The sequence below is a fragment of the Pisolithus orientalis genome (genome assembly GCF_024613125.1).
Source record: "Pisolithus orientalis strain OTSU chromosome Unknown F5J12scaffold_151, whole genome shotgun sequence".
Taxonomy (NCBI): Eukaryota; Fungi; Basidiomycota; class Agaricomycetes; order Boletales; family Pisolithaceae; genus Pisolithus; species Pisolithus orientalis.
Window position 1 is genome coordinate 1 of NW_026260932.1, and position 16844 is coordinate 16844.

A 16844-nucleotide genomic window follows, 5' to 3' on the forward strand; every position below is an offset into this window, starting at 1 on the left:
CAGTATTTTAAGTTAATTATTTCTCTCTTCACACAGTCACAAATAAAATGATTTTTGGTGTCAAAGTGTTTTGATCACTGGTGGTACTGTGCATTTTTCATGATCACTAGCACTGACTGATTGTTGCCATAAAGCATTGTAGCTTCTAATTGTGGGTGATCTAGTTCACTCAGTAGGCTTCATAGCCATATGATTTTGTGCATTGCATTTGCCATTGATATGTATTCAGCTTCTGCCATAGAGAGGGCCACGTGGCTCTGTTTCTTTGAGTACCATGTGATCACACCTTGGTTGAAGACTGATACATAGCCTGAGATCAATACCTGATCATTGTCATTAGCAAAGTCAGCATCTGAATACATAATTAGTTTATTGTGTTCAGGATGAGCTGGGTTGGCTTTATAGGTAATCCCATGGCTCTTAGTTCCCACTAGATATCTCAATATTCTTTTTGCTGCTGTCCAATGGGACAGATTGGGATTTGCCATGAAGGATGCAAGTCTATTGACCACATATGTTATATCAGGCCTCATGGCCACTGATGCATGCATTAGGTGTCCTATGAGTGTCACATAATTGCTGCTAGGTACACCTTCAGCCTCAGTGTCATGTGGACTTAGCCATGTACCCAGATTGAGTGGAGTTTTGACTGGATTTGCATTGTTCATTCCATATTTTTGTAGTAATCCCTCTATATAGTGTGTCTGGCTGGGGGTGATTGTTCCACTGGTGTGGTTTCATGTGATCTCAATCCCAACTGACTTACTTGGGTCTCTGAGGTCTGTTACCTTGAACATATTTTGTAGTTGTATTTTTAGTTTAGTCATAAGTGAAGAAGTTTGTGGGTTTGCAGAGGGGAACCCAGAGAGGAATCTGTAGGGAACCTCAGTAGTCTGTCAAGCTACTGAGGGACTAGGTAAATTTTACTAGTGTATGGGTGGGCTCTAACAGCTTATGTAAGCAACATGATCACGTGCCTAAGTCCAAGTAAGGACAGGGGTTGTTTCACTCCAACAATAAGTTTGGCAGTATTGGTGACAAGTACTAGGTCACCTACCCATACCATAATAATCTCAATCATAGTCAAGGTCTTCCTTATGTATACACAGGGATTGGAGTGGAGTCGAGTGAAGCCAACAGTCTGTAATTGGCCATTCAGCTCTTTGTTCCACTCTTGTCCAGATTGTTTCAGTCCATACAATGTTTTAATTAATTTGCATAGGCATCCGGTTTCATCATTGAAACCCTCAGGCTGCTCCATATATATTTCTTCTTTTAATTTGCCATTTAAATATGTGCCCTTCACATCCATTTGTTGGATCTCCCAGTTTTGGGTGTTGGCCAATGATAAGATAAGGCATATTGTTTCTAATCTAATGACCAGGGAATAGGTATCATTGTAATCCATTCCCAGGACCTGGGAATACCCCCTGGTGACTAATCTCAACTTGTATTTTTGGAGTACCCTGTCCCTGTCATATTTTTGGGTAAATACCCATTTATTTGACATGGGCTTGTGCCCTTCTGGTGGATCTACTAATATCCATGTCCATCAGTAAATCACTTTTGCTGGCCAGAGCTGTCCAGAGCTGTCCAGCACTGGACAGATTCCCTAGGACTACCAGCTCACAAAGTGGTCTACTGATGTCCCTTTTTCACACAATTGTTGTAATTCAGCTTCTATGGCTTTTTGCCATTCCGGCCACTCAGGTGAGGCTTTAGCCTCTCATAGTGTCTTGGGTCACCTTCCCCTAATGTACTTTCATCAAATACTAAGTACACTTGCACTGCTGAGGAGAGCTCATGATTCTCCAATGTTTGATCATCATTTAGTAATTTGTCCAAATCAGGTAATGGATCATTCAACACATTGTAATCATGTGACATCCAGGCCCTTTTACTTTGCCTCATGGGATTGTCATGTGACTCTATTTGTTTCCATTTTGATTCCACCTTATCACTGATGGTTCTTTCTTCCTCACCTCCAGTGTCTCCCCCTGCAAGTGGCAGGTCTCAAGGAGGTGAGTTGATTTCTGGATGGAATTGATAATTCCTTGAGGTGTGGATTTGTCTTGTATGTGCATCAAAATACTGAACAGCACATGGGCCCTCTAGGAAGCCCACAAATGGGTACATGTGTGATCTCACATCCAGCTTGGAGATCATTTGGTGTTCATCAGGGATCTATACATGCATCCCAAACTATTGCAAGTGCAATATGTTGGGCTCTCACCCATGCCATCCCTTGTATGGTGTTCTATTACAGGTGCATGTCCATGCATGATTGTGCACATAAACTGCATGATTTATGGCTTCACACCACAGGAATTTTGGCATGTCTCTTGCTAGTAGCATTGCCTGTCCTAGCTCTATGATGGTATGATTGAATTGCTCAGCCACACTGTTTTGGGATGGCAAGTATGGTGCCATAGGTTTTAACAATATTCCTTTCTCTTTGCACCATGTTGTCAGCATGTTGTTGATGAATTCAGTTCCATTGTCACATCTGATTCTCTCAGGGGATATCTCTCTTTGTCTTTCCATCATCAACACATATTCTTTGATGCATTCTGTGGCTTCCCCTTTGTGTTTCATGTAGTAGACTGTAGTGTATCTTGTCACATTGTCTATAAATGATATGTAGTATCAATAACCTTGGATGGATGTCATACACAATGGTCCCCATATGTCCATATGAGTTAACTCTCCCAACACCAAGGTTTGTTGTATTGCCTTGGATGGGTGAGGTTCGCATGTCTGTTTAGTGGCAGTGCACACTTCACAATTGAAATCAGGTGAGTTTGGATCAAATTCAAACCCTTTTACTAACTTCTTACAGAACAGGTGGTACAGTCTGCTTATCCCAATATGGCCAAAGCATTTATGCCATGTCTTCCACAGGGTTGTTTTGTCTGTGAGACTGGTTTGCTCACTCCTTGTAGGTATTGTAAATTGTAGTTCATACAAATGATTTTTCTGCTTCCCCAGTGCAATGACATCCCCTGAGGAGTTGTGCAACTTGATCTGGCCTCCTCCACTGATGGAGCAGCCATCTTGTGCATCTCAGTAGCCAATTGAAAATAAGTTATTAGGCAATGACAGCATGTGTAACACATCATGTAGATTGACAGTGACTGTCTGGTCACCTATTTGACTATTCACTGTGACTGTGCCATGTCCAGGTATGGCAGCCAGCTTGGTACCTATTCTGGAGACTGTTTTGTCCAGTAGTACTTGTAGGTAGTGAACACTTTGCAATGAGCACAGATATGTGATGTTGTAGCACTATCAGCCAATGACACATACACAGAATAGGTCTCTGATTTGGGGGACTTTGTATCTACACTTTTGGTAGAGGAGCATGCTACATCATCTTTGGAGTCCATATTCTCCACCACATGATGCACCTTATCTGATCATCTGGAGCATTTACTAGACTGCTTCCTAGCCCAATCTCTATCTCAGTCTCTAGATCTCTGTCTTCACCATTTATCTTTGTTATCTGAGTTGGTCCAGCACTCCTGAGTGGTGTGGCTGAACCATTGGCAGTGTCCACATTTGGGTTTGTTCTTGAAGTGGCATTTGGAGGTTCTGTGGTTGGTGCGATGTGAGTCAAAGTGAGGTTCAGTGGTGAAAACCAACCAAAACCAACACAAAAGACAATGAAAGCGAGTGGTGGTGTGCCTATGCGGTACCTAGATGGTAGAACCTGTTCCTTGGGAGGGTTTTTGCAAGCTACAACACTCAAAGATGAGTGCTGAGGGTTGGGGGTGCTCCTGATGAAGAGGGAGCAAGAATGTGATAGAAAGCGATAGGGTAGACTGCTGTCAGCCTACAGAAGGATGGATGGTGACTTAATTCGACGTCCTAAGCTGTACCAAGCTCAGGGAGGGCTTGGAGCGAAGTATATGGATGATAGATGATGATAAGCGAAGTAGATGATAGCTAGACCCTTAATAAAGTCTCAGCTATCGAAGCTGATGAATGATTTACTGAGAGATGATAAATTGCAAGCAAGAGGGGCTCTCTGATGTCTTCTTCTTTTTTTTTTTGCTACCTAAGTACAGTGACTTATATACAGTACAGGGGTATTGCCTATGGAAAACAAGGTGCAAACACTTGGTAAGTGATTGGTAACTGATGAGTAAGGAATGTAAGCAATGGGTAATCGTCTTGGAAAGCATTGGTAAGTATTGGTAAGGATAAGTAAGCCAAAAAGCAAAGAATCAGTAAGCAAAGTCAAAAGATTGGTAAGTATTGGCAATAGGTGAGTCAAAGACAGTCAGAATGTCACAGTATGAGTCAAGCAATGTCAGGAACTGGGAAAGTGCACTGGAATCACATTAGGGGGAGGCTGTGCATGTCACATCTCAAAGAGATCACTTTTAGGCCAAAGTGGGATGACAGAGAGGCAGCGCTGATCTGATGCCGATATAGTACATCCAAAAGTGGACAGGGTGAAGCAGATGTCAACAGGGGTCAAGCTTTGGGGGTCTGTGGGGTGACAGGAGCATAGGGGATCACAACTTTCCCCCCCAAACCATCCTCTCAGTGAAGCAAATAAAAACTTCATGAACGAGGCTCTGTTGGAAGAGAGGATGAAGGGGGAGCATCTTCTGCTGTATCTTGCAACAAGGAGGCAAGATGTGCATCATACTTGTCATGTATGCGATCAGGGAGAGTGGAGAACAGTAGATTATACTGTAGCTGTCGCAATTTTGGAAGAATGACAGACGAGACTGGTATGAAGATGTTGCAGGGGGCAGGGAGGAAGGATCCATATGCTTCTTGGACTGGAGAGACTGAAACAACCACATAAGACCTTTCCAAGCAAATGACAGACCTGAGGCGACCAAAGAACATCCTCCTGGAGGTCATACTGACAAAAAGAACACGCTGTCCAAGCTGGATGGGCTGAGAGGGGGCAGATGAGGGTGGGATGTACCAGGACACTTCAGGACGGAAGCTGGTAGGAACTCCTGGTAGATATATGTAGCCATGGTCCCTAGCAAAGGGGACAAGTGAAATGACTGATGTGGAGGCAGCCATATCAGAAGAATTAGCGAAATGAGCGTCTTTTGGAGGGAGTGCTGCAGAAACGTGTGGAGTGCGCAAATCCTTTCCAATCTTGGAAGGTAGGATCACGTGGCTGAGCACTACAAGCGAGTGTGGGAATGGTTTCAGTGTCTGCAGAATTGGTGGAGATATGTCGAAAACCGGAATGCTGTACATGGGCGCTTAAGAATTTTACTGGCACTTAACCTGCCTCCTCCTTTTTCTTTGGCATTGACAACTTGTTCTTGTGTGAGGGATGACTGCCGACATTGCTGGCTGTCCTTCTTTGCATGAGGGCTACGGTCTTCACCTCCATTCATCAGCTACATCCATGTCCACCTCACCAAACACCTTTGGTGTGTGACAGCGACCACATATGTCACATGGGCCCAGATGATCAGCCTTACATTTATTGCTCCTGCCACTCTTGGCATAGTACCCACTCTCTCCACCCTCATGCTTGCAGTGTTCCCACTCAGTGCAGAGTAATGATATTATCTCTTGTGTAGATATCTTTGTTGTTTGTGAATGTGACCCTCCAAGGAAGCCAGAGGTATAGCTATCCCACAAGGTAGGGAGTGATGACAGCAACATGGCCTGGAACTGGGGGTCAGGCATGATGTCACCCATTTCATACAGCCAGTTCTGCAAGTCATGTAGTCTAGTGATATGATCAGGGAGGTCTGTGTCCTCCTGCACCTTGAGGCCATATATCTTGCACCTAATAGCAGTGATGGACTGCTGGCCCTGGGTCTTGTGTACCACATGTAGATTACACCACAACATGGCACTGGTCTCCATCTCTGACTGGGTGTGGATGGTCTGATTGTTAGCAAGATTTGCCATAAGTGTCATGTATGTGTGTTTGTCACATTTACACCAGGCATTCAATTCATCTGGCAGGGTCTTGGACAGTTGTGGGTCATCCCCTGTCACCATCTCATACAGATCTTGGAGCCAAAGTATGGCAGCAATCTTCTTTTTCCATGCTGCCCAGTTATTAGAGGTGAGCTTCTCCATCTTAACTATCTTCATCTCTCCTTCTCATCCTCTCTCTCTGGATCTGGCTCACCCCTTCCCCTTAGACAATGCCATCATCAATGTCAGGGACCCATCAATGGCTGGGTTCAGCCCTATCAGTTGCAATGAGGGGCCTGCAACTGCTGGTGAGTCAACAGGTGAGTCAGGCACTAGCTGACACCATTGGAGCTGCAGGTGAAGACTGCATTGGCTTGCTGGTCTGTGCATTAGGGGGTCCATCCCCTTCAGGTGTCATGTCTTGTAGATTGGCCAGCACCCTTGCTCTTGACATCTCTCTTCTCTATTGCGCAGAGGAATGGGAAGTAATGAAGAGCGAGGCACGAACACTTGCCTTTATATCAGAACGGTAGTAGACTTTGAAGTAAGCTTGTTAAGCGTTGAGGGGCTCAGTTGTCGAGTAGACAAGTGAAGAACGAATGCTTGATTCGATGGGGATTGAGGAAGAAATCCCCGAGTTTATATACATGAGTAGGTACGCACGGACCAGTAGTGTAAAAGGAAACTACTACTCAGTATAGTAAGGAATAGTGCAGAAGGTCATGGAATATGACATATAATATGATGTCAGTATGACATCATTGTGGAGCTGATTGCTAAGGAATGTCATGTGATGAACAACGTGTTGATACACGTGTAAGTCTGGATCAATCTAGATGTTGGAACATATAGTAATATTTCCAACACTCCCCCTCGCTCTAAAAGGGTAAGGTAACGAGACCCATTGACGAGCGATTAGTTTTGAATTTTTGCCACGTCAGAGATTTAGTAAGACCGTCTGCTTTTTGTTTGTCAGTTTGAACGTATTCAATACTGAACAAACCATCTTGAACACATTCGCGAATGAAGTGCCATTGGACGTCGATATGTTTAGAACGACCGTCCGATACAGGATTCTCAGCAATAAAGCGAGCTCCCATATTATCGCAGTATAAAACAGTTTTCTCAGTCTTGAGTTTAAGTTCATCAAACAGCATTGAAAGCCATTTGATTTGACGTGCAGCATCACAGAGAGCCATATACTCGGCTTCTGTAGAGGAGAGCGCGATTGTCTTCTGTTTATGAGAGCGCCAAGAGATAAGGGATGATCCAAGAAACATAGCATAATCAGTGGTAGAATGACGAGTGTCTTTATTTGCAGCCCAATCAGAATCCGCGAAGCCATAGATTCGAGATTCAAGTCCTGAATAATATAAAGCCAATTTTGGAGTAGATGCAATATAGCGAACTATATGCAGGGCTTTATTTCGGTGATCTTTGGTCGGATTTGCCATATATTGAGACATGCGAATAACCGCAAAGGCAATATCGGGACGAGTACCGAGAGCCATAGAGTAATGACCCAATAATAGATTGGTACTGTGACCGAAGAGAAGATGTGGCTTGATAGTCTGATGGTGTTTTTTCCGGTTGATATCCCGAAGGTAATGGAGTGCGAACATTTCGAGCAGTCTCCATATTAAACCTTTTGATAACCTTTTTGACATAAGGTATTTGATCGAGATAAAGTTCCTTTTTGGATCGATCACAGTGAATTTGAATGCCAAGATATTCCTTGACTTCACCAAGATCATGAGATTCCCATTTCTTCATGAATTGTTCTTTCTTGGCTTTAAGAAGACGTTTGTCCAATCCTAGAAAGAGTCCATCGTCGACATAGACAAGAAAGATGACGATGCCAGCTTTGGAAGTGTGGATATAAATCCCAGCATCCACTTTTGAACGAATATAGCCCATTGCTAGTAGTGATTGATGGAGGGCTTTATTCCATGCCAGTGCAGCTTGCTTTAAGCCATAAAGGGCTCTAAGCAACCGATAAACCTTGTGTTCCTGACCCAAAACTTTGAAACCTTCTGGTTGCTCCATATAGATTTCTTCATCAAGATTGCCATATAGAAAGGCAGTTTTGACATCCAGGGCTTCTGTGTCCCAATTTCTTTGGGCAGCGAACACGAGTAAAATGCGAACAGTTTCGAAGCGAGCCACTGGAGAGAAGGTATCTTCAAAGTTGGTACTGAATTCTTGTGTAAAGCCTTTAGCCACAAGACGAGCTTTATAACGACCATCGCTTTTAATAGCGAAAACCCATCGACACTTGACTGGTTTCCGATCTCTAGGAGGATCCACCAAAGTCCAAACTTGTCTTTCCTCGATAGACTTTAATTCGTCTTTCATAGCATCGAACCATTTCTTTTGCAAATCGGGAGATAACTTTAGCACATTTTTAAAATGTTCTGGAGATTCTTTTATCCTGGCAGCCAATGCAAACTCGAAAGGATGCATTTCAGGACCTGGCATTTGAGCATGCTGGTCTGGCATGCCTTTAGGCGAAGAAGGAGTATCCGGAAGTGGAGTGAGTGGAGATCCAGGAGAAGTAGGCGTTGTTCCTTGTGGATGTTCAGTCCACTGATGAGGAACTTCAGGAGGAATCAATGCAGGAGGTAACCTTGGAGAAGGAGGTCTTCTTTCCTCTGCATATCTCCGAATGTCTTCTCTGGAATTGCGAGCATGTTGTTCAGCATTACGAATCCACTGTTGTGCTTGGTCCTGATTTCTTTGAATATCTCTTTCAATATCAACTGGGGGTCTGTCTCCATAGAGATTCCCAGGACGAGAGACTGGTATGAAACGACACTTTGGACAAGGTTCTCTGTCATCGGCAGGAGGATGAGCTCTGCGAACATTGTGCGAGTCTCCTTGAATAAATTCGGGTTGATGAGGATGCCTAAGATGACGAGGGTCGACTGGTGGTACAGCAGCAGGTGCTCTTCTTTGTTGTTGAGCTCTAGGCTGGTCCGCAGCTCTCTGCTGTGGGTTTTGTTGTGGTGGAGTATTAGGACGAGGTGGTTGCCGGTGATGAGTCGGCGGTTGGATCTGATCAGGATCCGGAAGTGAATGAAGGCTTTCAGAGTCGGAAGTATCTGAATCATGGTCGTCTTCGGTATCGGGGTCAAAGGTTTCGGATTTGTTTTGACCAGAGCAGAAAGGAAAAGAGTCTTCTATGAATTTTGCAGTACGAGAAAGAATAATCTTCTGTCCATGGAGGAACCAATATCCTTTGGTATTAGGTTCATAGCCTAAGAATACCATTTCGACTGCATGAGGTTCCAGTTTATCCTTTCTTTGTTCTTTGGGAACCCATACAAAGGCTTTGCAGCCAAAGGTGCGGAAATAGGTAATGTCTGGGACTTTTCCTAAGAATAGTTCAACCGGAGTCTTGAAGACAATCCTTTTAAGAGGAGTTCAATTGTACACATGAAGTGCACAGTCGAAAGCAAAGTTCCAGAAGCGTTTGGGGATACAGGCATGGTGTCGAATGGTCCCAGCTTTCTCGGAAATGGTCCGATTAAAGCGTTCTGCGCGACCATTTTGCTGAGGCTGGTCGGCAATAGATAGATAATGGGTAATTCCGCATGAAGAAAGGAGCGCTTTGAAAGTGGAACCCATAAATTCTCCCCCTCGATCCGAACGGAGCGCAAGTAGATGATGCCCAGTAGTATTTTGCATAGACACCATCCAATTGGCAAAAGCAGTATAAGTGTCGGATTTGTTGCAAAGGTAGAGACAGCAACCGTAAGATGAATAATCATCCAAGAGGGTTAATATATATTTGGACCGAAAGTAAGATTCGACAGGTAATTCGAGAAGGTCAGCATGGACCAACTCGAGAGGTTTAGTTGCCCGTTTCCATGATGGTTTAAAAGTTTCAGAAGAAAGTTTGCCTTGAGCACAACCTTTACAAGAGGTAGTCTCCCCCTGTATTTGTATTTCTTGGTTCAGGCCTAATCGGCGAATATGTCTGAGAACTGCTTGTGCAGGATGACACATGCGATTATGCCAGAGAGACTCTTGAGTTTCCTTGACCAGAGGGCAAAGGACCCCATAGGCAGTGGTAGGTGGAAGCGGTACACCCACAAACCAGTGAAGAGGTGAAGTCAGTGAAGCTACTTTTGCCTCAAGGACAATCCGGCCATCCGGTGCTCTGATAGTTTCGCTTGTAAGAGTCGCTGTGCTCCTATACCCGTTATTGAGGAGCGCATTTCGTGAACATAGTCGCTTTGAAAACAAAGGACTGTAAACAACATTATGTAGTGGAAGGTTACTGCCATTTTCCAGGCGAATAACCACTGTTCCTTGACCGAGAAGTTGAACCTTTTTAAGGCCAGCAGTAGAGGCCAAAGGTGGATTTTTAAATTCTCGAAAGGTCAGGAAATCAGTTTTAAATGGAGTCACATGATGTGATGCTCCAGAATCCAACATCCATAGTGACTCACCCTTTGGAAGGTTCTTTTTAAGATTAGCATATGACACACCCAAAGGGTAACAGTCATAAGAATCGAAGGCATGATCATCGAACTGCGAGGGTAAATACCCTGAGGCAGATTCGTTGGGATCATACTCAATGTCTGGATTATGTAAGGGTTTTACAACAGGTTTTTCTGGCACAGATTCGTGAAATTTAGATAAGGACATTGGCTTAGCACGCTTTTTAGCGGCTTTTACAAGTACGGATTTTCGGAGAGATCCTCCGTCTCTACTATTCTGTCCTCGAAGTTGAGGGGAAGAGAGATTAAAAGTCCGTTGTTGCGTCTCAGACGCATTGCCATTATCCTCAACATTCCTATCCTCCACCAAGTTCTCGCCAGCCAAAACGGAACTTCCCACTCGTACTGAGGGTTCGAGGGAACCACTCGTACATGACCCGTCCTGCTCAGCAGGGGGAAGGGAAATCGTCCTCGGATGAGAGTCCGAGTTGCTCCGTTGTTGTGGTTCCGAAAGGGAAACCGCCAGCAGGTTGCAAGTTGTGGCTGTTCGGCGACAAATAGAACATTGGCAAGAATTAGATCCGGGAATGTTGACACGAATCAGTACTGACTCAACTTGATCTGGTTGGAAATTCTGAATTTCCTCCAGATACCAAGGAGCTAGATTTCCGGTTGTGACATCAACTGGATAATTGGGGGACTCCCCAATTGTCTCCATTGCCATAGTAAGATCTTGGCGGGAAAGGTCAGGATCATACATCTCGGTGTCAGTAATGACATGTTGTCCGAGGTATGTATTTAGGTCGGAGGAATAAACTCGTTCGACCAGAGTGGTGTCCGGGAGAGAATATTCGGGAGAAGTTTCGCAGGGTGGAATATGAATTGCTGTGATATCGAAATCACCAGCTTCAAAAGCAGCAGCGGCATTTTCGTAGAATTCCTGACCCTGAGCAGTATACTCGGGTTCATAGGAATTTTGGCCATAACAGGAATCTTCAGGGATTTCCTCTAAATAGGCCGTGTCGATAGGTTCAGCACCTTCGACTTCTAAATTGTTGGCTCGGGCTTTGCCCTTGCCTCAGCGACGGTTTTGGCCTCGGCCACGAGAACCAGAACCTTGCTGCTGTGGTTGAGAATAGGGAGTATAGCCTCCACGTCCACGTCCACGAGTTCCGCAACCTCTTCCGCGACCTCCACAGTTACCGCGAAAGGATCCTGATCCAGATCCAGATTGATGATCGGAAGTATTATGACCGCCTCTGCAGATTTGGCAAAGAGGTGGCTTATTCATACATGCCAGAAGCGAATTTGATTCTTGTTTAATCTGAGTTGAAGAAGACCTGGATTTATCCTGTTGTGGAAGCATAGTTTTGCCCGAATGATGGGCCCAGACTTCTTTCATACAAGGTATGACCGTATTGGGAGAAAGTTGATCGGCAGCAATAGATGATAGAATATTAACAGGTGCCTGTTCCCAGGCTTGAGTCATTGAATGGACTAGGATGAGTGCTTTCATTTTATTATTCAGGGTGATACCCTGAGCGGTAATGGCCGCGAGAAGCATATTGATCTCAGCGATTTTGGCCATTATGTCATCCTTTGGTTTAATTTGAATACGGATAAGGCATTGGAATTCCATAAAGGTTGTCATCGCCGAAGGAGTTCTGTATGATTGATTAAGTGCCTGCCATTTCAAATGGGCAGACGCTTGTCCATCAATTGACATTGCGATCATCGGATCGCAGTAAAGCGTGAGAATGCCTTGTGCTCGGTTATCAGATGTATGCCAAGCATCAATGGCAGCCTGTCCAGCGGCAGCGGCTGGTTGAGCAATTGTGCCGTCAACGATTCCCATAATGCCAAGGGTTTGCATGTAAGCTTTCATTAGAACCAACCAAGAGGCGTAGTTCAAGCCATTAAGCTTGGGGATCTGCTTGGAAAGACCTTCGGACATCTAGTGTCAAAAGTCCATAAGCAGATGTTCATAAAGGAACGAGTGAGTCGGATGGATTAAAATGGATGGAGGATTCAATTCATGTATCCGATTCCTTTTGGGTCTGCGAGCAGATGCTCTAGCAGCTTGAGATGGACGACGCTTGCGAGTACCATGGGCTTTGAAATAAGGACGAGGATTCCTTCGCTTTTGCATTTTGGTCTCCGGTGCTTTGGTACCTTTCTCAGCGAATCTCCAGGATGAGATGCGAGAATTATTGCGCTCTAGACTTAAAAAGTCTAGTGGAGGGAAATAATGGTAAGCCATGAAACTCCAATTGCAATCATGCAACGGAATTCCCTCTGATCGAAACCCAAGATAGGGATCGGCGCAAGAATAGGGTACATTTAGGCAAAAGGAGTAGCGAGGATGATAGTCCTTAACTAATACTTCTATACAATTGTAACTTTCATAAAGATTACAAGTATTAGTTGCCCAATGGTTTCGGCCGCCTGATACATACGGTGTGTCCAGAGAGTTTGGAAGAGGATAACTTCTGGCATATGGTTCTTGCTTCACAAGCTCTGCTAAGAGCCGTGGTGCGAATTCCTCAAGGTCGGGGAGCCGAGAGATAGTCAAAAGAAGTGTCGGCCATGCAACGTTCGAAATCGCATAAAATCTCTTCTGATCCGGGCCAGTAAGCGAAGTCTGTGTCAGAGGGGGCGAGACCCCATGAAAGATGCTGGTTAGAAGAGTTATATCGCAGGGTACTTCCCACATCTGCCGTATCCCTAAACCGTCGTATAAACCTAAAGAGGTCGCTATCAAAGCGGTCTCCTCCGCATCTTCGTTCACGGAACCACCTTGGGATACATCTAACGTCCGTTGATCCGTCAACCCAAGTTCCTCAGAAATGGAACTCAAGATGCTGGTTCCAAATGCGGAGAGAAGGGATGAGGCCATTGAAGCACGGATCGTAGAGGGGGTGGATGTTATAATAGACGTAGATGAATGTATTGTGGGTGACAGTGAACGCAGGAATAGACTCGAGGGCAGGATCTTCATAGTAAGCTGATGGAAGATCGCAACCGTTGAAGTTAGCAATTGCGTGAGGAGTCAACGTATGGGAAAGTTTAGGGAAAAAATCGGTAAGATAGCCATGGAAGGCTAGGTGGAGCCCTGGATAGAAGTACGGCGATTCGAAACCGGGAAAGTGGGGCATTTCCTGCCACGCTGTTTCCACGGTATCGATGGGAATGAGATATGTTGCAGGATTCAGCTTCTTGAAGAATGCGACTGAGGATGGTACCGCCTCTCTCCAACTGGAGCAATCGCGTACATATAACATCTCTGTGTACTCTATGATCTCTTTCACTGCATACTTCCTCCACTTCACATCATACATTCCATCCCATTGCTCAGCAATAGCAAGTTCGAGTTTCTTGGCAACGACGAGAGACATCTTTTTAAATAACTAGTCCTTGTTCTGCGACAAAGCAAACGAGCTTTAAAGCAAATTGAACTCAGCGATGTCATCGACAGCGAGAACGACGTTAGGATTGATCAACTCGTTGACAGCCACAACATCCTCAGGAAGAGGAGTCGGTGCACGTCGAGGAGAAGGCGGGTTACGCGCTTCAAACTCGTCGTACGGCGGAACAGGATCAAGATCTGTGTCATAGTCGATATCGGGAAGATGGAAATGTAGATAATGGGGAGGCGGAGTCGGTGGATGAAGAATGAGTCGCTGTAGAAGCGCTCTGCGGAGTATTTGCTCTTGAAGCAATAACTGCCGCCTTCGCCACCAGGCAGAGAGACCTAGAAAAGTAAACCAAAAGGCTACGGAGCGAGCAGCAAGCTCCCGTAGAAAAATCGGGTTATATCCACCATAATGAAGTAAAAGCACGGCCTGGTTAAGGCTGGCTACAACAGCGACAGCGAAAACTACTACTACCGTCCCTAGCGCATCTAGGCCTACGATATCCATAGTGATTTGCCCATCGGCAGTGATCGCTCTATGCAAATACCGCAAATAGCTTGCCACCTAGTTATAGGCGGGGCTCATAACCTATTGCGCAGAGGAACGGGAAGTAACGAAGAGCGAGGCACGAACACTTGCCTTTATATCAGAACGGTAGTAGACTTTGAAGTAAGCTTGTTAAGCATTGAGGGGCTCAGTTGTCGAGTAGACAAGTGAAGAACGAATGCTTGATTCGATGGGGATTGAGGAAGAAATCCCCGAGTTTATATACATGAGTAGGTACGCACAGACCAGTAGCGTAAAAGGAAACTACTACTCAGTATAGTAAGGAATAGCGCAGAAGGTCATGGAATATGATGTATAATATGATGTCAGTATGACATCATTGTGGAGCTGATTGCTAAGGAATGTCATGTGATGAACAACATGTTGATACACGTGTAAGTCTGGATCAATCTAGATGTCGGAACATATAGTAATATTTCCAACATTCTCCCCCTTCTGACAGATAAGCAGGTGGATCTTCTCAGCTCTATGTTGGTGGCTTGGCAACAAGGTTAGTTATGAGCAGGTGGGGCTCATAACCTGATAGGAATGATGTGTGCACAGTGACTGATGTGGGAGCAATTAGGTACAAGCAAGCATATGTGCAAGGATGGCCAGCTTAGGACTCAGTGCATTCAGATAGGGAAGTGGGTCAATGAGGTGACATTCTTGTCTCATGGGGATTCTTTCCCCTGCAGTAGCTACCTTATATCTATGTCATACATTCGATATCTTGTCTGTTGGGGTGCATCCACCCCTACTCCTGCCTTTGTATTTTTCACTTTGCTTGTCCCCTTTTTGGGGTTGTGACATATGTCCCATGCTCTCTGTGCATCATCGTTTCCTTATTTGGGTGTGATGGCAGGTTGGTATTTCTAAATGTACTTATCGCTGCTAGCGCACAGGAGAGCCTCGGAACCATTCCACGATATTGGACGGAACCCATAGAACGTACTTTTTCTCTTTGTTCTTTTCTTTTCCTGGCTAGACTTCACAGTAGATCGCATTTGATCGCTTAATCAATGCTCGCGTTGAGGGTCTGGCTAATGCTGTCAGCAGTGAACGCCAGATCTTGGAGATCGTGTAGGTTGTTGCGTTGTCTTTCATCATTCCGTAAGGGAAATGTGTTCGACAACAAGTGCATTCTTTCTTGTATACTGGATGATTTCAGTGTCATGAGGGGTATACTCTGATTACCGTTCGTGCTATTGCATTATATCTTACACCCAATATGTACTATTTGGCAGGACCACCTTGCTCTCTGACCGTCTTGTCCTTGTCCGAACCGAAACCACATTCCTTATCTCCCCTTCCGGTGATCAGAGGACGCAAACTCAAAGTACGAGGCTAGGGTTCAAAGCAGTGATGCCAGCTGCGACCGTGAGCCATCTTGCTCAGATCAAGCTCTGGACCACCCTTGGGCATCACTAAGGTATTCCATGGAGAATAAAGAAGTTGATGATGTGTCAAAGGGACCCATAGCAATAGTTGACCTCGAGGCCCTACAATCCAACCGTCCTCTTGGAGTTCGACAAGCTCGCGCCAGTCCCCTTTTAAATCAGAAAAAAACCCACGAGCATCCCGTAGCGCATGCGAAGGAGTAGATGAGAAACGGATTAGAGTTTGATTTTTAGGGGTATCCTCTTCAAAGTCACTGGCAAAATTGGTTGGCCGAGACTGATCGTCATCGGCTAATGGTATGTCCAGCTTGAACGGTTGGGTGTGCTCGTGGAAGGAACCCTCCACATACGAACTGCACTTCGCTTCCCAAATCCGGATTGTGTCGCCGTAGGAACTCGACAAGATACGTCTCCCATCGGGGGAGAAAGAAACAAAGTTGACCAAGGTAGTGTGCCCTCGAAGGGCGTTGCCCACCTGTATGCCTTTCTCCACGTCCCAAACTCGGATGGTGTGGTCTGAAGAGCCTGAGACAACATACTTTCCATCCGGTGAAAAAGCCACTGAATCGACCTGCCCAGTGTGCCCTTGGAACGGATTTCCCGTCTGCGCTCCGGCCTGCATGTCCCAGAGTCGAACAATGTGGTCCCGATAGCCTGAGGCGATAAGTGCTCCATCTGGCGAGAACGCTAGAGAGTTAACAGACCAGGCACCTCCGAGTGGTTCACCAATTGGCGCGCCTGTCTGTGTGTCCCAAAGTCGGATCGTACGATCTGATGAACCCGATGCGATACGACTTCCATCTGGAGAGAAGACGACTGAGTAGACTGTCTTAATATGTCCCTGAATCGCGTCGCCCAGCTGCGTGCCAGTTTCCACGTCCCAAAGTCGAACAGTATGGTCGTGGGAGCCAGAAGCGATGCACTTCCCATCTGGCGAGAACGCGATTGACTCGATCGATTTGGTATGTCCACGGAATGCGGTGCCAAATTGCATACCTGTCGCTACGTCCCAAACACGAATTGCATCAACAAAGCAACCCGCAACGAACTTTCCGTTCGGTGAGAACGTAACCGACTTGACCGAGAAGCTGTTCCCTTCGAACGGATTACCCACCAGGGTACCACTT

The 16844-nt window shown here is 45.4% G+C and overlaps 1 protein-coding gene across 1 annotated transcript; it reads right to left on the reverse strand.

Annotated features, from left to right (window-relative positions):
- Positions 1–15664: 15664 nt before the first annotated feature.
- F5J12DRAFT_729626 (WD40-repeat-containing domain protein) lies at positions 15665–16339 on the reverse strand (the record flags this gene model as incomplete). Its single annotated transcript, XM_051741953.1, has 1 exon — positions 15665–16339. The coding sequence occupies one exon, from the start codon at positions 16337–16339 to the stop codon at positions 15665–15667; it is 675 nt and encodes a 224-aa protein (XP_051594126.1).
- Positions 16340–16844: the final 505 nt, after the last annotated feature.